The sequence below is a fragment of a genome, unplaced genomic scaffold, assembly GCF_019419815.1.
Source record: "Pyrus x bretschneideri cultivar Hongxiangsu unplaced genomic scaffold, Pyrus_bretschneideri_v1 Contig35, whole genome shotgun sequence".
Lineage (NCBI taxonomy): Eukaryota > Viridiplantae > Streptophyta > Magnoliopsida > Rosales > Rosaceae > Pyrus > Pyrus x bretschneideri.
Window position 1 is genome coordinate 4,888,986 of NW_025999668.1, and position 22,403 is coordinate 4,911,388.

General features: G+C 35.3%; 2 protein-coding genes across 2 annotated transcripts; one reads left to right on the forward strand and one right to left on the reverse strand.

The window, feature by feature from the left end:
• Positions 1–6,033: 6,033 nt before the first annotated feature.
• On the forward strand, positions 6,034–8,882 carry LOC125480660 (trihelix transcription factor PTL-like). Its single transcript, XM_048591668.1, has 2 exons — positions 6,034–6,547; positions 7,357–8,882. The coding sequence occupies exons 1-2, from the start codon at positions 6,105–6,107 to the stop codon at positions 8,621–8,623; spliced, it is 1,710 nt and encodes a 569-aa protein (XP_048447625.1). The 5' UTR covers positions 6,034–6,104; the 3' UTR covers positions 8,624–8,882.
• A 4,841-nt stretch (positions 8,883–13,723) lies between these two features.
• On the reverse strand, positions 13,724–21,995 carry LOC103967821. The gene is made up of 10 exons (XM_048591731.1): positions 21,709–21,995; positions 21,484–21,563; positions 21,019–21,142; positions 20,581–20,659; positions 19,801–19,894; positions 15,114–15,172; positions 14,770–14,988; positions 14,557–14,652; positions 14,383–14,463; positions 13,724–14,280 (listed from the first exon to the last, which is right to left on the reverse strand). The coding sequence occupies exons 1-10, from the start codon at positions 21,978–21,980 to the stop codon at positions 14,017–14,019; spliced, it is 1,368 nt and encodes a 455-aa protein (XP_048447688.1). The 5' UTR covers positions 21,981–21,995; the 3' UTR covers positions 13,724–14,016.
• Positions 21,996–22,403: the final 408 nt, after the last annotated feature.

Sequence of the window (22,403 nt, forward strand, 5' to 3'; positions counted from 1 at the left end):
GGATGTGACAACCAGCCTTGGCCAAGGGTGGGGAGTGCGACGGCCTAATTTTGGGGCCTAAAAAATTTATGTTGCTTGTTAAGTTGCTTATAAATTGTTTAAAAAAAAATAAATAAAAAAAAAAGCCCCCATGATGGGTGACCCACTGGGAAGCTGCTCGTGAGTTCCCAAAAACAAAACCGTGAGGGAATGGTAAGCCCAAAGCGGACAATATCGTGCTACTGTGGTGGAGCGGGCCCGGGAAGTGATCTGCCCTGGGCCAGGATGTGACAACCAGCCTTGGCCAAGGGTGGGGAGTGCGACGGCCTAATTTTGGGGCCTCAAAAAGTTATGTTGCTTGTTAAGTAACTTATAAATTGTTTAAAAAAAATGTAAAAAGGGCCCTAATACACGTTAACAAACAATTAAGTCCAACAACTAAATGAAAAACAATTGTTTTCTTTTGACTAGACCTGTTATTTGTGTCGTGTTTTTTGTGTTCGTAACGTTTTCATGTCATACCTGATATCCTTACGGCTCGTGTTGTGTAACACCCATTAAAGTAAATGGGTAATATGACCCTACCCGAAATTGACCCATTAATATTATTAGATGACATGACCCAACTCGTTACCCGTTAAAGAAAATATATTTTAAATCAATAAATAATGAAAATGAAAAACATAATTTGACCCAAAAAAATAGAAAACATAATACTAAATTAGTATATATATATACATTCCACATTCTCACATAAACATTACTTCAAAACATAAAAGAAAAATATGTGTCTTTCAAGTGTTACATACTTCAAAATAAGAGCATAATGAAAAAACATCAGTACATTACTATAAAATACCAAATGTTCAAGGGTATGCAAAATGAAGGGAGTTGCGTTTCAAGGTTGAAGAACCTTGTACGTTTATATATGCTTTCACATTTTTTAGACTTGTACATTAATGATTATGACTTTTATTTATTTTGAACTCCCTTAAAAATACTATTCATGAGGGTTTGTATGGTTTTAAAAATTCAAACGACGATGTATCCATTCTCAAAGCGTAGAGGGTGCGATCATGAGCCTTTACATATTTTTTTCACATTTTTCACACTTGTAAATTAATTATTATAAATTTTTTTAAGGAACTATTATTAGCACTCATAAATCTCATTCTACACTTCTCACAAAATGTATTTTTCTTTTTAATTATAGAAAGTTTGGAGTGCCAAATGAGATTTTTGGAATGTTAATAACAGTTCCCTTCTTTTTTAATGTGTTTGGTATTTTTAAATTACTTGATACTTTTATTTTTAATGTCTTATATAATTTTTTAATCTCACTGTTTGCCTATAGTATACTATAAAAATAAATAAATAAATAAAACTCAAAAATTTTAAATTTATATAGAACAAAAATACAATAATATATATTACTATGACTATTATATTTTATAGTAAGCTTTTTTTAGTAGTTTAGAAAATTAAAATCATCAAAATAATTTTTTTCTTAACGTGTCAAAACATGTTAATTACCCGCGTGTCACCTTTATGTAAACCTGTAAAGGACTTGTTATTAACGGATTCTTATCATGTGATCCGATAACGACTCAATTAGTTTTTGTGTTAACCCGAAACCCATTATTTTCGTGTCGTTTACTTGTTGTGTTAACGAATCGTGTAAGAAATTGCCAGGTTTACTTTTGACGCAACGCAAGAACAAAATCAAATTAGAAAAAAATCAGAAAACACCAACGTTGGTGCACTCCCTTCGACATTTGGCGCACCATTTTGTTACTAAGAAATACTTTCCCTTGTGTTGTTTTCCTCTTCCTCTCTCTCATTTAAAGTTACAAGCACCATATATTAGAACACTTTTAACGTTTAATTTTTACCCAAATTGGTTTTATGAGGGCTTTCATCTCTTTGCTATTATTTTGTGACTCACCAAATACACAAGATGAAACCACTTCTTCTTAACTGAGGAGTTCCGATGGTTTTTATTGAATTTTCTTGATTTTCTTTGGCTTTCGGGTAGAGGGAGAAAGGGACGGAGAGGGCAAGAGAAGGATAGAGAGTAAGGAAGGAAGGGGTATGCCGGTGGAGAAAAAGTTCGCCTCCATTAGGTGTGAGACAAGGGCTTCGTTTTCTATTTCATCATGGGCCTCCAACAAGGCAGGGCCAATCCTGATTGAGATGATTTGTGGATTAAAGTTTCGGCTCATCATATCTAGCCATACAAGCTTATTCTTTTCGGTAATTTGCTTGAGTTTACAAACTAATTTCAATATTAAGATTAGGTCAATTGTGTTTATTGACTTTGTTTTTTTCTTTTTCTGTAAGAAGATAAATTTGATTGAATAAACTCATAAACGAGTCATTACACTGATGCCAACAGCTAGAAAGTTAAACAACCATAGTGGCTCAAAGAGATCCCAATAAAACTCAAAGGCCCCCCACTGTATGGCATGCCTTTGTTACACTGTCTAGGCACAAACTGAAAACAAAAAGAAAGAACAAAATTGTAGCAATGGTCCTTCAATTTTAATCCAATTGGAGCAATGGTCCCTAAACTAAAATTTCACGACCATTGGTCCCTTAACTCATCAAAATGTCCAGCTATAGCCCTTTTCATCAACTCCGTCAAAATGAGTCATGTTTGCAGGACCATTACTACAATTGGGTTAAAGTTGAGGGATCATTGCTCCAATTGCATTGAAGTTGAGGGACCATTTCTCCAATTTGATTAAAGTTAAGGGACCATTGCTACAATTTTTCTCCTTTGGGTTTTCCATATTTGCCCCTTGATTCAGCCTTATGTGTGTGGCACATGACTCATTGTGACGAAAATTCTAACGGAGTAGACGAAAAGATTCATAGCAGAACGTTTTGATGAGTGAAGAAACTAATGGTCATGGATTTTTAGTTGAGAGACCATTATTTCTCAATTTCCTCGAAATAATATGATAATGAGAAACCAAAACATGAAGTTGAAGAAGAAAATAGTTCATATTAACATATGCCAAAATATGAAATTATTTATTAACTTAAATAAAAATTCCTTATCTTTTATTTGCAAGTGTTAGGAACTTACGCATTTACATATAAGAGATGAAAGATTAAATACTTTTAAAACTAATCATCTATACTATTATTAATAAAACTCTCCTTGTCAACCTTTTGAGAAAATGACAATCATATTCCTATTTTTTCTATTTTATACTCACTTTTGATACATAATGTTTACATAGTAATGAGGACAAAACAGTAATTATGTACATTTTGAGAAAATGACAATCATGGTAAACTCTTATTTTTCTTGTTTTACCCTCGCTTTTGATACATAATGTTTACATAGTAAGGAGGACAAAACAGTAATTATGTACCTTTTGAGAAAATGACAATCATATCCCTATTTTTCCTATTTTACCCAATAATAAGAAAAAATATGTCCTTATTAAAAGAAACTGTCCCATCATTATTGTTCCATAATTTTTTTTTTTTATTTTAAAAACTAATCAATCACACTCTTTAATAATAAAAAATAAAATATAAAATGAAATTATTCACACACACAATGTGTGCTCATCTTCTAGTTTTTATAAACATAAGAAAAATTGGAGAGGCCTACGTTTTCTTCCCTTTGGGATCATATAATAGTAAACCAATATTCCAATTTTTCAAAGGCGTACGTACAAAAGCTGAAATGATTAGATGTGTGTCCAGCTGTGAGGAGAAGACAAATATCCGATATTGCTCGCAAGAATCCATTCACCTTCAAAAAACCACTTTTGGTTGATTTGCCATGTGAGCGGAAAAGATGGTTGTTCCTTCTCCTAATTGATACAAGGTTGGGATGCAAAATGGGATGTAAATTATAGATTTTAGGGTGCTTGGTCAGTTTGTTAGGCTGCTAAAGTTTTAAACATCTATAATTTACATCTCATTTTATATTTTCTTAAACTTGAAAGTTCTACAAATGGGGATAAGAATAATTGGGCAGTGTTACTTAAACGTTGCGATGGTGGTGATAACAAACCAAGTTCGGTGGTGTTCTTGCCAAACTTGAGCTGTTACATGGTGTAATCCACCCATTAACAAGCTAAGAACATGCCTTTGGAAGCATGTCTACATATAGAGCCGGTCCTGAGGGTGTGCAACAGGTGCCACCGCACAGGACCCCCGATTCAGAAGGACCCCCAAAATTTCATTACATGTATACAGATGCATATAAAATAGAGTAGATGCAAAAGACAATGTTATATGTGGTTCTAGTGCTAGCGGTTTACCTTTTTTTTCCTTATATCCATTGTGTTGGGTTCGAATCCATGTGATATTGTTTTGCTATTTTAAGTTTTTGCAAATTCGTAAACTTAAAAAAGAGATAACAAAAACACATCCAACGTGTATCGAACTCAGGACCTTTGAAGGTAAGGAAAAACACCTGGGCGATCAAACAACTTATTTTTGTTATAGTAACTTGTAATATTTTAGTTTTATAGATGAAAAAATTGAAAAAAAAATAATACTAAAAAAATATAACATTAAAAAAAATAAAGGGTCTCCATCTAAGTTTTGCACAGGACCCCTAAATACTCAAGGCCTGCCCTGTCTACATACAATCTTAATTCAATTGTGATTCTCGACGAAAATTACATGGAAAATTATTTTTTCTTATCCTTGTAAAACTGAATTTCCTTTTGAGTGAAATCCCAACTAGGTGAAATCCGAATACGATCAAGATTTTCAGCGAACCATGAATCTCTCCCAGTCTTCTTTTCCAAATGAGAATCTAAGACAAAATGCTATGGACGACCAACAATATCCTTTCGCCCACACCCAATCCGAATGATTAAGTACTTTATAGAATGCTCTATCCAACTTTCACTGAATCAAAACCTTTGAACGAATTTGCTCGACCGAGCTTTATAAAACCATTGAACGAACATTCTCGACTTAGACTTTATAAAAACTCTGAGCCAAAACCTCCGAACAAATATTCTTGGCCACAACATTCTCGTTCGAAACATTCTCAACCATATAGATGGAATAGTCATAATTTGCGGCCACATGATTAAATCATAAAATTATCCAAAAATGATTGAATGTTATAATAATTAGTAATCTTTCTATCTAACCACCTAAATTATACGGGTAGTTGCTGTGAAATAGGTTCCAAATAATATTGTAACAAAACCAAATCAATTGAATAAGTATGCCTATATATATTAACAGTATATAGATATTTATACAATTGGAATTTATAGGATTTCACTTATCCACCCGTGTAAGCAAGGTGTTTGGTAAACAAATAGAGAAGGGAAAAAAGAGGGACAACTATTGAAAGAGTATATCTATGTTCAATTTTTTTTTTTTAATACATTGATATTTTTACATTTAGGGAATGAGGAGTTTGGCTAAGCCACATAATGGGTAGCCTAATTTAGTGTCAAATTCGTCATTCACAAGATTCGAATCTAAGATCTCTCACTATCAAGTGAAGAGAAATATTATCAGACCGTAGTACTGTGACAGTATTATTAAGACAATTAAACATTAAGTAGGGTTTGAAACTTTAAGTGAAATTGGAAGACCTAGTTTGGCGCTCGAACACACTGCTCTCAGGCTTTCAGCACTAAGCTATGTAGGTGGTGTAGAAGACCAATTAACTAGCAAGAAGTTAGAACCCTAGAAGGGTAGAACCGTAGAAGATGGATATGGAATGGCCAGTCAAAACTCAAAACCACACACGGATGGCACTGTTTGCAACTGCATGGTACAGTAGAGGATTATCATGCACTCGTGGAATGCCTTTCCATCTGTCATTACGTACTCTCCTTTTTTAGCTTTCTCTCTCACATGAACAGAGACAGTGATGCAAGAGTGACGAAAGTTGCGTTAGACTCGGATCCTGTCTCCAATGGAAAAAGCTCAAATTCTGCACTGCACTCACAAATTTTGGTCCTCTCTCTCTCTCCCCTCTATTTTAAAAGCAAAAGCACTTTCTCCAATAACTGCGAGTACTGCTGATTACTGCTAGTGCTAGCTAAATCTCTCTCTCTCTCCTCCCCCCCCCCCCCCCTTCACTCACTCTCTCTCTCTCTCTCTCTCTCTCTCTCTCTAGGGATATGGATGACTATGGACCTCCAGATCTGCGGCAGCTGATGGCCTCAAGAACCCAGTTTCATACTCCCTTACAATTCGCAGAGCAATTTTCAGTGCACCAAAATCTCACGCCACCACCGCCACATCCGCCCCATTATCGTCATCTCCCCATAATGCTAAGCAGTGAGGTTGTTCCAGCTGCTGGCTTGCTTGACAATCATAGTTATACTAGTATGATCACGACAACAGCTTGTCATCCTACCACTTCATCAGCTGCTTCTGCTGCTGCTGCATTGTATGGGATAGAGTTTGAGCATGGATGGAATAATATTGATGGAGCAAATACTAATAATAATAGTAGATGGCCAAGGCAAGAAACCCTTACCCTTCTTGAGATTAGATCTGCTCTTGATTCCAAGTTCAAGGAGACTAATCAGAAAGGACCTTTGTGGGATGAAGTCTCTAGGTATACCCTATTGCTTCTCTTCTTAATTTTTATATACTATTTTCTTTCTAATTTCTTTTCATCAAAACAAAATATGTAGAGAGTGAGGTCACTACAACCGAGTACTTTCTTCTTTCTAATTTCTTGTAATATTTCTCTTTTTTTTCCTCATTTTTTTCTTTAATTAAGATGGATGTTCATCTTTTACCTCAGCATAAGCAAAAGGGAAAGAAAAAGTGTTGAGCTTCTTTCTACTTATATTGTTTCATATATTAATGTTAATTTCTTAAATACTTTCAGGCTTTTTGATGAATTCATTTTTTATCCTTAGTTAATTTAGTGCATGAAAATGACAAAACATATGAGTTAACTAGAGATCGACCCAGGACTTCTTTTTTTCGTATTTTTTTTCTGGTTTTGGTATGCAAATTGACTGGACCAAGAGTACTCTCTGCAACATCTTAAATATTTGTTTTCTAGTTGAGAGACCTGCTTCTTGTTCAATTAGGGCAATGAAATCTGCTCACACCTAAAAAGGGCCATACATTCCATATGACATCGATGTAAGGGGGAATACTTTGATTAATTTAAACATAAAGTAAGTGAAATTCTAAAACTGGAAATTCTAGCTTAATATACTAATCTCGAAAAACTTATGGTCTGTATAAAGGACTGAATGGTGTGGCTATCTTGATTCTATAACAATATTAACAATTTCTACACGATCATATCTTAATTTAATATTTTGAGATTATGAGAATCTAAGCATATGTATATGTCTTCTACAATTTTAATAAAATCTGTTCCTTTTCCATTTTCTTGATGTATAGGATAATGGCTGAGGAACATGGATTCCAGAGAACAGGGAAGAAATGCAAAGAAAAGTTTGAGAACTTGTATAAGTACTACAAGAAAACCAAGGAAGGCAAAACTGGGAGGCAAGATGGGAAGCACTATAGGTTCTTTCGTCAGCTTGAAGCAATTTATGGAAATCACCATCAAAGTACCAATCAGTCCTCCGTTTACAGTAGACCAAACCCTCTTCTTTGTCACACTACTCCGAGTAACAGTATTAACCGAGATCAAAATCAAGAAGTGGTTGTGCAAGACCAAAAGTTCATAAGCTGCGAGAGCCTTAGTTTCTCCAATAACTCAACTGAATTTGATCAAACCTCACCCTCAAAGAACAACGACGACGAGGATTCACTTTCAGCCATTGATTATTTTCCGATGAATCAGTCAACGGGGAGCCTTAAGAATGAGAAGAAAAGCTATGCGACACCGGTAAAGAAGAAATGGAAAGCAAAGGTGGTGGACTTTATGAACTCACAAATGGGGAAAGTAATAAAGACCCAGGAGGCATTGATGGAGAAGATGGTAAGGAGTATTGAAGCTAGTGCAGACGAGAGAATAGCTAAGGAAGAAGAATGGAGGAAGCAAGAGGCGGCCAAGTATGAGCGAGATGTACATGAGTTTTGGGCTAAAGAAAGGGCATGGGTTGAAACTCGAGACGCCGCGATAATGGAGACTCTAAGAAAATATACAGGCAAAGGAACTTACAACAACAGTGGCAAGGATGATATTGCAAAAGAAATTGGCAGTGATCACAGTAAGAATTATCCTAGATGGACTGAACACGAAGTTACAAGTTTAATACAGCTGAAGACTAGCTTGGAACGAACATTCAAAGAAAGTGAGTATCTGAAGGAGGAGGGAGTATGGGAGGAGATAGCTGCAAATATGGGTAGTTTGGGCTACACAAGGAGTGGAGGAGAGTGTAAAGAGAAATGGGAGAATGAAAGTGTTTGTTTTAAAATGACAACAGAAAGTAACAAGATGCACAAACAAGATACAAAGACTAATAACACGTACTTTAGTCAGATCTCTGGTTATGAAGAAGGCCATGAAGTTCGGAATCAAAGACAGGATGGGATGGGACTTCAATTAATGGATGAAGGGCTTTCTCCGTCATGTTCTAATATGGATGTGAACTCCAGCTCTTTGCACATTCCATTTAATGGAGGAGAAAACTTGTGGGACGAGAGGGACTCCTATGTAACCAATTCACTACGTAACAAGCGTTTATTGCACTGGTGATGCAATTTTTTTTTTAACATTTGACACACATCTTTAGACTGGTGAAGCCACTAGAGTCTAGAACCATGTTTTGTTTGTAAGAGAGATCTCTATCTTGTGCGATAGGAATGGAACTGTTCATCAGCAAGGGAAAGCACCAGTACTAAGTTAGAACAAGGTGATTAAGTAATTAGAGAGACTATTTGAGTTCTCTTTATGAGTGTAAGTATGTGACTTAATTCTTATGGCAGATTTTTGCCAATGTGTGTTTGTTTCTGGAGAAGGTGCTTTTCTAATTTGTCCAGGTAAGAAAGCATTGACTGGGGGACTTTTACGAAAAGGTAAGTGTTAAGGATTATTTCCTCATGGTCTTTGTTGATTAATTTGCTTTCTGAATGGATTTGTTCCTAATCAAGTAAGTAAGGTTCCTTAACAAAAAAAAAGTAGCACTGATTCCATATCATGTTATATATCATGATTAATTACAGCTGGGGAGGAGAATGAGATGTACACAAGCAGCTGTCGATCAAGATTTTCTTTCTGGAAAAATATTTCTCATGGTTCAGACTAGCAGGTTTGTGAACTTTACGTAATTAATACCATGTCTTCCAAATGAAGACTCTGAAGATCCTTTTGTTTTTAGGCTTGTTTGGAAGTGTTTTGACAGTACCAAAAGAGCTTCAACTTTTTGTGCTTTGGACTGCAAAGTTCAAGATAATTAATGTTTTCTGATAGCATTTGTGAGATAATTAAGTATTTTAGAACACCAGGTACATACGTAGTTGCTTACCAGGTACATACGTAGTTGCTTCTTCAAAAGCATTCTAAAATAGAATATGTAAGAGCACTAGGGTTTTAGTTAAAATATTTATATGCTCTCAACATAAAAACCACTGTGTAAGAAGCACATACGTGGGGTTTTAATAAAATTTGAGTTGTTGTTAATAAAAAAACTACTAAGAAGCACTCGAGTTTTTAATGAAATTGATCTTGCGAAGCACTTGGATATTCTTAATGAAGTTTGTCCATAGTTATAAACAAAATCCTACTTATACATGTAAAAGTTTTTTGATATAGAAGTATTCATCATAACTTATTTATGGCACATATATATACTATCAATTTGAAAAAAGTACATACTCGTTATTTGGATTTGTTATTCTTATTGTTTTAGAGTGTGTAATTCTCATTAGGTTCTAAAGTTTTGGCAATAGATTGCTTAATATCGATTACCAATTTACATTATCAATATGTTTGTATTAATAATTGGTTGCTTTTTAGTAATGTCGATCAAATACTTCTCACTCACTGCCTTAATTGCATGCACCTCGATTATTTGGTTTTAACCTAATTATTTCCATCGGAATTTTTATGGTTTCTAGCCAAAAACAAATTGATCAACATCCACAAACCTAGGGCTACCAAAGGTCTTCAATTAAACATCCAATAAGAAACCAGAGTATTTTGTGAACTCTCAAGGAGAAAGTGAGAAAAGAATCGATTAACACATTCTGTAAAATATTATCAACAGAGTTAGAAGTATTCCCATAGTCTGCTTGATTGTGTCTACGGACAGGATGAAATTTTCTATAGTTTTTCTAGACTCGAAAAAAATGGATAACTGTAACTTGTCACCACTTGTGCTCCTTTTTATACTGATAAAAGAAGTATTCTCAAGACCTTAATTAGGTAGTAGACAGAGACACACACTGGTGAGTGGTCATCATATACTGAGTTACGGACAGCAAACGTCATGCATGGTTCATGGCAGTACCCTCATACCATTTATAAATAAAGAAATTTTGTTTATTTTATGGGTAACTGAAGTCATACGTTACCCGGTCAGGGGAACACGAACGGTAAAAATAGTCCTTTCATTTCATGGAGATCAACACGCCCAGGCTGGTCACTTTCAGCTACTAGAACCCTTCTATATCAACAGAAATTTCATGGAAATTTTTACGAAAAACTCTCATTACTGTTTATTTTAACAAAGAATTACATTTTTACACTAAAATGTCAATCCTGGTACTATTCACTTTACCCTTTATTTTGTTCTTATCGTTAAAACTTAAAGTTTTCAAGCCATTTTCATTAGTTTTCCTAAATTTCATTTCTTTTAGGTGCTCTTCCACTCCAATCGATATCCAGAATTCTGTAGAATTTTTCTATTACCATTAGAATACGAGGTAGTAATAAAATAAACATAAGATTATGTGTTTGATTTTGCTTTAAAAGTGAAGATCCAATCTCAATAACAACGAGTTTAATCATTAAGGGACAGTTGATAACCATTTTGTGTTTAGTTTTCATTTTTCATATTCTTTGGGTTTTATGAGCGATAGGAAGAGCTTGTGATTGTGATTTAGAAATTAAAGCTGGTGTTGGTGATTTGAACTGTGTATGCATGTTGAACTTATCCATTGAATTATAAACTGAGGTCACATTCCCGTGTGTCCTTTCATTTGTAAACAATATGTTATTGTTTGTTATTTACACGAGCTTCATAGTTTATCATATGCATTTGATGTAATCCGATAAATTTCTCTAGGATGCAACGGTCATCCTTGCAAATTAAGTTTCAAATTGGTGGCTCGAGGTGAGGAAATGAGAGCACTTTAGCGTTATTGTGGGCAGTGACACTTGAGAGTAGGCCGGGTTTGCTACCCTTTATCATTTATTTTAGATAATTAACGGCCCAATTTGTTTTTGAATCAGTGATTATTGTAAATGTTGTTGACTCTCTGATGTAGGCTTAGTAACAATGGTCTTTAAACTATATACAAGTTTAGTTTTGTCTCCGAACTCTAATAATAGTTGCTTTAGTCATCTAATTATATCATATGTTGCACTTGTGATCTATTTTTCCGTTAAGTTGAGGGGTCAAGTAAGAATTTCAACCAAAAAAATGCATATTTTATTATAAAAAATAAAAAAAAGGATTAGATTAATCAACAATATTTATGTTAATTATGATTAGGTTAATCATGTATTTGTGATCCTTAAATGCATTTTAGATAAGCAAAAATTACAAAATCTGCCACTACTACATGACACCCCCTTTCTCATATTTTTTATTTATTTATATTTTGGAATAGGTCAATACGGTTTCAAACTAATGCAGTATATGTTTCCTTTTTTCTTTTTTTTTTTTTTTTTTTTTTTTTTTTACATTTGGATTCAAACGTTGCGTTGCAATATCTATTTCCTTGTTGTATTTTTTTCCGTACTCACATACCTCCTATGCTTCACACCTCACACGACACGTATTTGGATTCAGACACTGCAATGAAGTGTTCGTTTCTAGGTTCTGTTTTTTTACATTTGGATACAGAGCAATGCAATATCTGTTTCTTGGTTCTGTTTTTTTACATATTTTTACATTTGGATTCAGACATTACAATACAATGTCCATTTCTTAGTTTTTTTTTTCTTTTTTTTTTTTAACATTTGGATTCAGATGTTGTGGTACAAAACGGATGATGGGGAATTATTGCTCAAAATGGTGAGATTAGAAGCAAGAAAAGTTAGAATTGTGAGATCGTGATGAGCAGAGACGTGGAAATTGAAAATTGCAGACTACAGGAGGAGAAAGGAACAGAAGAAAGCCAAGAAAAAACATGGACTACCACTGACCCTAGCAACAACTAAGGCTTGGGATGATGCAAATTGAAAAAACTAGGATCACTCACACAAGGGTGAGAAAGTCTCTCACCGGAGTAGACAAAACCTCTCATAGGAGGAGAGAATGACTTTGGTGTTTATAGTTAAACTCAAATTGTTTTGACGGACCAAATAATTTAATTGGACGTGGGTAAACTGACTTGGGTCGTCTCATGTTAGTTGCGATTTACTCATTCCAACAAGCATTTGTTTGGTTATGGTTCCACCTTACATTTCGGTTACCTGATCAATTCCACCACCATGCATTCATGTGTTGTGACTCAATAAACGGACACAACATATTTGGGCCTAATTTTGATTAAATGACACAATATAAAAGAAACACTAACATTTTCCGAAAAAATAAAAACATTTTCATAGTATCAAAAGCATTTTTGGCAATGTGTGAGACCATGATTTCTGGACCAATGATTGGTGGCAAGTCTGGAATACTCAAAACCCATAGAGTGCAGTCCGGCGAGCTAGGCTTAAGCCTATTAATGATATTACTTGTCTCTCAAGTAAAGAAACCCTAATTAAAGTCAAATTAGGATATTTTAGGGATTAGGCAACATAATCAAGATTCTAGGAAGATTGGGTATCTTATTCTAGATTTCCTCTTAGATAGTCTCTCGATTTGATGAAGATTACTCTCCCTACAAGGACTCTCAATATCCCTATAAATACACTAGCTTAGGTATTTATCGAAAGAGGATCAATCTCTCACTCGAACTTTTATACACATATTCTATCTATACCTAACAGAGGCTTGAACGATGCCGTCTACACATCGACACATCCATGGATAACTCTTCTCCCAACGCCCCGACTATTCGTCAAGGATGGTTTACTCCGTTTTCTTTAGAACTATGTTGTGGTTTCATTCTCCTTCCCAAAGATATGTAGGAAATCCTATTCGGATTCAACCACACTCCCAATCAACTAGTACAAAAAACACTTTGGGTGACGTAGGTCTTTCGTCAAGCAAAGTCCAAAAACGTTGCCCAAAAATTTGCACGACGAACCTTCGTTGCGCGGGAAGCGTCGCGCCAAGCTTGTGGAAGCAGGGTTTGCACGACGAAGAAATAACCTACGTCGCACAAAGTGGATTTGCGTGATGTAGGGTTGTGCGTCGCACAAAGACACTTTGCGTGATCCACGTCACTACGTCACGAAAATCCACTTTACGTGTCGCATGCCTACGTCACGCAAACCCATTTTGAGTGACGTATGCATTCGTCACGCAAATCCACTTTATGGGACACATTTCCCTACGTCACGCAATGACACTTTGCATGACCTATGGAACTTCTTCATCCCGCAAACTCTTTTTTTTTTTTTTTTTTTTTTGACAAAAATATTTTTGATTTATTTTTAATAAATATTGTAATTCAATTCTATACAATAAATAATAAACCAAGAAAAAATATTTAATTATAAACCATATGAAAATGTACATACAAGATGTCCGAACAAAAAAAGAAAAAACTACAATAAGTAGTCTTCTAGGTTTTATACATCAGACTACTGGGTATCGGGTAGGCAAAGTGGTTGGGAGGTCGAAGGTGGAGCAAGATCAGGTGCTGGCAGCTGGATTTGGAGACCGGACATCACTAAGGCATGTACAATCATACTCATATGGGCCCTCATCTGCTCATTCCCCTCATCTGCTTGTTCTCAGCCTTTATCTGCTCGCTCCGGGCCCTCATCTGCTCACTCTGGGCCTTTATCTGCTCGTCCTGGGCTGCAAGCTAACCTTTTAGGGTTGTCACTTCCTCCTTTAGGGGATTGACCTCTCCTGTGGTCGATCTGGAAAAGGAGGCACCCGTCTCATGAACCCGCCCCTTCCCCATACCCCAAACAACCTTGCCATGACGACGACCGTACTTTTGATCTAGGACCTCAGTCATGATCTGAAAACCTACATCCTCGGGTATAGTGACGTCCTCCATCGGGGTCTCTGGGGGAAGCTGCAATGTTGCTTCTTGGAGAACAGCCCTTTTCCACCATAGCAGCTTGTAATAATAAAGAAAAAACATATAATGTTTAATAACAAAATAAATATAATATTTGAACAATTCATAAATATAAGAATAATAACAATTACATATACTTACATGAAGCTGCTCAGTGGTCTCATTGCCAGGTCGAACGTAAACATCATTGAACACATCGATCTCTAGAAACTTAGAACCTTCCTGAAGAAAAAAAAAAAAAAAACATTAGGAAAATTTTATTAATCAATAATAAAAAATAAATTGTATAAAATTTCAAAATTAATATACTTTTACCTGACGTCGTGCCTCAAGCCTATACGAAAAGGGTTTCAAACCGGAATGGTGTAGAAGTGTCTTAGAGTCCCGAGCTATCTTGCCAGCAACAGATTTCTTTTGTTAAACACACAATATACATGTTAGTGCGACTATTTGAAAGAAATTATTTTAAAAAGCTTAAAAAAATAACTAAAACATTAATGAATTATTATTAAAATATTATGTACATACCACAAAATTTGGGTCCGTAAAATGGTTGCAGAGCCATTCCCAATCCTTTGGCCGGTCCTCCAACTCGGATGGGCAACCCTCTAGGCAAGCAGTATGTGGATCATTAAATTCCTTAAAATACGCATGAAGATCACTTTTCCAATTTTTGTACCGATTTGCGAAGGTCTTGTCTAAGTAGGTGATAACCTCGGGGGATATGTCCTTAAAATCAAATTCGACCTACAAATAAAACAACAAAATAATAGTAAGAAATTTAATAATATTAAGATAATATACTTTGGTTTTTAATATTTGTAAACATAATTTAAAAAAAATGATAAAAGGCTAAAAATTAATATACTAACCGACAACTTGTCCCACACCAGTATCTTCGTTTCCTGGGAATTTCTACCCAAGTCTCCTACTGCATAGGACAACAATCCCGAATAACACAACCACAGCTAGTAGCGACGATGCTATGCTGCTGTGAGGTAGCCGCTCCACGATGTCACGAGTCATACGCAATCTTGATCAAAGAGGCAAACAGACGTACATTCGGTGCCGTCTTCAGCATTCGATTAGGCCCCCTGGTTTTTTTTTTAGCTGTCCAAAACAATTTAAATGGTGAAAACCCTAAGCTTAAATTTTTACAGAAAATTCTGCAAAGCCTCCCCTAATAGTATATCATTTCCCAAAACCTTAAAAAAGTAAAATAACAGTAATCACAACCCGCAACACATTTTCACAATCCAGCAAATTTTCACAATCATAAAAATAATAGTTTCAAAATGAAAAAGAAAAAATACAACGTAGTGAAAATTAGAAAAAAACTACCTGGATGGGAGCCCCCACCCTCAACTCTGGATGATAAGGAAGTGTGAATAGAAGGCTCCAAATCGCGGCGGCGCCGATGAGGCTGTCGTACATTGAGCGATTGAACCGACACTAATGACGTCGATGATACAAGCACCTAGGATGCCGTAGCAGTACCCTCAGTGAGGGGTGTAGGCTCCCCAGTCAATAGAGCACTCACGGCTGGAGCAGTAAATGCTGATAATGCAGGAGGCGCATTGGTCACACTCCTACGACGAGTGATCAACTACGACATCTGTACACTTTTTGAACTTTAAAAATATAACATTAGAAACTAATCCTTTCTTGCATTTGAAACTAGAAGAAAAAAGCAAAGAAAACTGAACAACTAAACCATGTGTGAAAAAAGCAAAGAAAACTGAACAAACACTAACATAAGGTTAAAATTTCTAAATGAAACTAACATACGTATTCTCCTCTGGGTAGAAATACGGGATTGAACAATCAAAGTTGCCACTTAGAAAAAACATATAGCACACTAAAGATAAAGTAGAACCCACACGCAATGGCCTTGGAAGTGCATATAAAATCTTCGTTTAATCATAATTTCCCAATCTACATATCTAGAAACTATCATAAACTTGACCTTTTCTATCAGCTCCCGCTAGAGCATTGCTTATCTGTTAATATATATATATATATATATATATATATATATATATATATATGATACAATAGACCATATAGGGAATGCTCATCTGAGCCATATACCATATGACCTCAGACATGGATGCTCTTATACAATAAAATTAACCTTTCAAAGTATCTGTAAAAACAATACACAAATGAAAAGCAAATCATAACTTGCTCTTAAGAGTTTCTGACAAAATAAACTATAAAACAAAAGAATATAAGGTGATACCAGGCTTTCTATATTTCAGCTTCTCTTTTCCACGACTCCATCTAAAACTATACCTAATACATGGCGGCTAAGAACAAGATAAATTGATGTTTTCTGGTGGCTTAAGAGAAATCAAAACATTCAAGTTCCTTCTTCACCTCTTCAGGGATATTGGCTAATCTAATAAACAAAACCAAGACTCTCATGACCACTGCTATATCAAACTATCTTCCTAAATTATATGAATTGCAGTTAAAATGAACGTAAAAATCCTCTTTAGAAGGTTATTGGAACTTCAAGCATGCAGTGTGTTATGTATGAATTAGTTAACATAAAACCGAAACATGATAACAACAATAGTAACACAAATACAACGATTTAAATTCCCCAAAATCATATGTATTTGCCTTTGGTTGTGGCTATATTCATTCAAATTACCAAATTGCACAATGCAGTTATCATAAACAGACATTTGGAAACGAGAAATATAACATGACACGAGATAAATTAGAACAAAACACAGGTCCTTTTATTTACTCATAATGTATGTATTGTGTACTTCCCCTACATAGATCAGGAAGGCAAATGCTGGTTATACAAAACACCCTAGAAGCTTAAATAAAATGATATTTCATAAACTGAGAACCACATAATCTGATCAGTGAGTACTGAAAACTGAACATTCAGGTAATCCCCAAAATTTGGCAGAAGAAACAAAAAAATTCTTAAATTCTCGAAGCAAGAGCCCACATTAATTGGTCCCAAACCAGTGAAGCTGAAGAACTAAAACCTAATCCAATGTGATACCCCAAACTAAACAAAACCCATCTCATAAAATCAGTGATATTGATAAATTACTCAGTAAGCAGAACAACATTTGCATCAGGTGAGCTAAATTCAATAAATTAATTAAATCAATTCATCCTTAACATAATGATTTATCACACAAATAACAATAAACATTTGTGCACAAATTCGATTCAAAATAATAAAGAAAAAAAATCCTAGGCACAAATTCCATTCAAAAGGGAAGATGGCTGAACAGGGGTGTGCGGGTGGTGGTAAATGGGGACAAGTCGTTTCCCCTTTAAATAATTTTTTTTTTCAATCACAAAACGAAACAACTTTGGGCTCTTTAGTTTTCAAAGTACTCAGAAATCAACATGCAATTTCACCCTAAACCCTAAATAACAAAAACCCACCGAAAATCAGAAACCCTTACCTTGATTTTGGGACTTGATTCGCGTCAGCTTCGAGATTCGTGTGGCTACCCGTCGTTTAGAACGAGAGGGAAGAGAGAGGTCTACGAGAAAGAGAGAGGGAAGACATGTCTGGGTTCAACATTTGGGGATCAAGGTTGTGAAGAGGAGAGAGAGGTCTACGGGAAAGAGAGAGGGAGAGATGAGCGAAAGGGAAGAGAGAGGTTTATGGGAAAGATAGAGGAGATGCAGGACTATAGGAAGAGAGAGGTATATGGGAAAGAAAGAGGAGATGCAGGTTTACGGAAAGAAATAGCGAGAGGGAAGAGAGGTCTGCGGGGTTCAAGGTTGTGAAACTTGGAAAATTGAAAAAAAATGCCTATTTTTCGCTATGGGACCACCAAAATTATCAACTGGTTTTGACGTAGGTATACAATTTGACGTCATGCAAAGTGGTTTTGCGCGACGACTACATTAAAGCGTCGCGCAAGGTTTTTTTTTTTTTTTTTTAAATTATTAAAAAAATTATAGAAAATGTGACTTTACTCCTTTCAAGTTCAATTTTTTTTTTTTTTTTACATAAACCCCACAATAATATATTTTTCTAACAAAAACCCATAATAATTTTTTTTACATGTATATCATTCAATTTCTTAAGTGTTATAAGTACAAAATAAATAAATTAAAATCTACTTAGTAAATACATATACCATTGAACTTGATGGGAAACACATTGTACGAAACTAGTTTCAACGATTCAACCGTCAAACTTGTTTGTATATGCTTCGAGATCGCATACGCCAAAAATCGCAAAAAACAAATATGCAGAGATCAAGTAACGGAACAAAACTTTTCAATGGTTATAAATGAAAAATAACGATTTAACGATAGTTTTAACTCCGATTTTGATGATTTTTTACAGCTACATTCCTGGATCCTAAATGAATACAATGAACTAATTCGATCATCAATTTAAAGTATTTACACAAGTGGATACCACAAAATCTTATGTTATACTTAATAAAAGTATTAATAAACTCTAAGTGTTAGTAACTCTATCATTTTGATGGGAAACTCATTGTATGAAACTAGTTTCAACGATCCAACCGTCAAACTTGTTTGTATATGCTTTGAGATCGCATACACCAAAAATAGCAAAAAACAAACATATAGAGATCAAGTAACGAGACAAAACTTTTCGACGGTTATAAACAAAAAAGAACGATTTAAAGGTTATTTGAACTCTGATTTTGATAATTTTTTACAAATACACTCCTTGACCCTATATGAATACAATGAATGAAATCCATCTTCAATTTAAAATATTTACACTAGTGGATACTACAAAATCTTATGTATACTTGATGAAAGTAATAAAAACACTTTGTGTGACGCACGTCCCCAACGTCACACAAAAACACTTTGCATGACGCACGTCCCCGACGTCACGCAAACTAGGATTGCGTGATGCACATCCCCTGATGTCGCACAAAGACGCTTTGTGTGACGCAAGAACCTACATCACGCAAAGACACTTTGCGTGACCTATGGAACTTCTTTGTCGCGCAAACTCTTTTTTTTTTTTTTTTTTTTCTTTCTTTTTGACAAAAATATTTTTGATTTAATTTTTAATACATATTGTAATTAAATTCTAAACAATAAATAATAAACCAAGAAAAAGTATTTAATTATAAACTATATGAAAATGTACATGCAAAATGTCCGAACAAAAAAAACGAAAAAACTTAAACAGCCTTTGCGTGACGCATTGGCCCACTCTGGCATTGCGCAAAGTTATATTTTAAAAAACTCAAAAGCTTGAACCAAAACTCAAAAGAAAACAATAGCCAAGTTGAATTGGTCAACAACAAATCACTCCTACTTCAACTACTTGGTGACTAAATAAGAAAAATAGAAGTAATTGAATCCTCAAATCCATAAAATCTCCAAAATCCACTAAAAAAATAACGAAAAAAAAAATCAAGAATATAATATCTAACTGATTCACACTTTGTTCAAAGTTCAACCACTTAATATCATATATTAATAAACATGATCATACACTTCAAAGTTAAACATAATTGTAATATCTCCTAAAATAGGGCCCACAGGGGACACACAAATGTGCCACGTGGACACCGTCCTCACTCATCCACAAGAACTCCTTCACTATAAATAGTAGCTCCTCACCCACATTATCCAAGACCCAATTGAAGCCTTCAAGCAGTGGATTCTGCAAATCCAAAAAAGAAAAGAAAGACCAATGTCTGATTTCACAGAAGATTTTCAAAGCATTAAACCTTCATTTCCTTTCTTAGATATTGACCCAAACATGTAACTAGTAAACGAGTTTGCAGACTAATTCAATATTCCAAGTGTCATGGAATATCCAAGCTTGAATATTCCAGGACAAGATCTTGATAACCTTTGAATATTCCATCAGTTTAACAAAAGATAGTACAGAGAGTTGAACAAAGATGAGACAAAGGGGAAGTAGCTGTCCCCATATGCTAGTTATTTCCACACAACCTGAGATACATTAATCATCAAACTACCTACTAATTAAGGCTAGTTGCTTGTAGAAATGCTCTGAAATGCTCCCTAACATAATGAAAATAATCATGATAAGAAAATACACTCAACAACTATTATTTTAAAAAAAATAGAAACAATAACAAAAGAAGGTGTATGTTGACCCAATTACCTGATCATTCCTCCAGCAACCGGACCTCTGTTAGCATCCTGTTCAACACTATAAAGATCTTGGATTTTCAAGGTGAGCCTGTGCAGAAACAATTCCTCAGTACTTAGTGACTTTGGCCAATCCATGGACGCCACCATATGATGGAATAAATTAACAGGTTAACACATTATGCATTTTTAATTAAAATGAAATCATAATAGAAGACTGAAACTTACAGCTGCAATTGACAGAATTCTGTCCTCCCAAGGTTGCGGATGGGTAACACCCGCACCAAAGATCATTGTGTTTAACCATCTGCACAAATGTAGAAACAAGATGAAAACCATCTAGATTAGGAAAATAGTTCCATTGATTGAAAAGATGAAATCACGTCCAGACCTCAACTATACTTATGACAAGTTGGGATTAGTGAAAACATTTCAAATCCCTTGCAATATATTCGCGACAGCATGCAATACATTCGCGAGTTTTGATTGTCCATAAGCGTACATGATGGTGTATCTGTACATTTTCAAGTAAGAAAAGAAAATCAGAATGAAGTATTAGTGGACAAAATTTGGTACATCATATGATAAAATCATTAAATCGTATACTACTGCAATTTCGCAGCGGCATAGAGTGATAAAATCATTAACTTGTCCTCTCAGACTTACCCTGATTCATCATTAATCTTGTCAAAACGAATCCCCTCGGTATATGCAAATCGGTGAGCCTCGGATGATAAATTCACGATCCTTCCTTCTTTGTTGCCTTCCCTTGTTGTCTTTTTCATGGTTTCTAACAGAAGGTTTGTCAACAGTGGTAAGAACTATCAGATCCCAATTTTGTACAGAGGATATAACAACTGATTTCAAATGACCTGTATTTTTAAAATGAGAAACGGAAACCTTATTGAACAGCAAAAACTTGGGGGAAGTCGCAGTCTCTATGTGAAAAATGAAGTTTTTCAGGATCCTAATATTATTCCAATCTAACAATTCCGTATTTCTTTAAACAAAAACAGAAAATTGCAACGATGGGCCAGAACTTTCCTATCTCAAGTTTGTCAACCATATACCCTCATGGAAAAGATTTTCACATCCTAGAGAGAAAGCAAGAGAATTTTATGTTTTGCATACCTAAATGATTGGTTGCAAACTGCATTTCAATGTTGTCTTTTGAAAGCATGAACGGAGTTGCCATAACCCCTGCATTATTACTTCAAACAAACACAGAGGAGAAATTAGCAATAACAATCATCAATCCAAAGGCACACAACCAAGCGTGTATGCAAACACACACAGACACATGTAGTCACAAGTAGCAACTGAGTTATATTCAGCAGTCCAATTCAGATGTCTTACATCAGAATATGCAATGGTCGACCAGATGAGTTATATTCTGATGCAAACTTCCTAATTGATGCCATTGAGCTGAGATCAAGCTCCATGACATCGATTTTGGCCGTGGGGATTTCCTTAAGTATTTCCTCTTTAACATTCCTACCAGCATCAGTATTCCTTACTGCCATGACGACATGAACACCATGCAAGGCTAGAGCTCGTGTTGTCTCCAAACCAAGACCACCCGATGCTCCTGAAGTTATACAGTCTAAGAACTGAAAAAGGCAAAACATTTCAAATTGCTCTCATAAGAGCCATTACTTGTCTCACATTTAGCTTCCCAGTGTACTACGTTGCCTCTCTCCAGGGCGATGACAAGTTGCTCTCATAAGAGCCATTACTTGTCTCACATTTAGCTTCCCAATGTACCTCTGCCCAGCAACAACGGAACAAAGCTACAAAAAGGTAAATAGGTAAATTATCTTCACAAGCTGTTTTGAGCGACGCCAACTGCGTCACGCAAAGAAGTTTTGCGCGACGCATGTGCACCTGCGTCACGCAAAATCAACAAAAAAAGCGTAAAACATTCTTGGTTTGGCGCCAAAATCTTGCGGGACGCACAAAACGTCATGCAAACGGCCTTTGCGCGACGTTTTGTGTTTAGCGTCATGTAAACAGACTTTGCGCAACGAATTTGGCTGCGTCGCGCAAACATG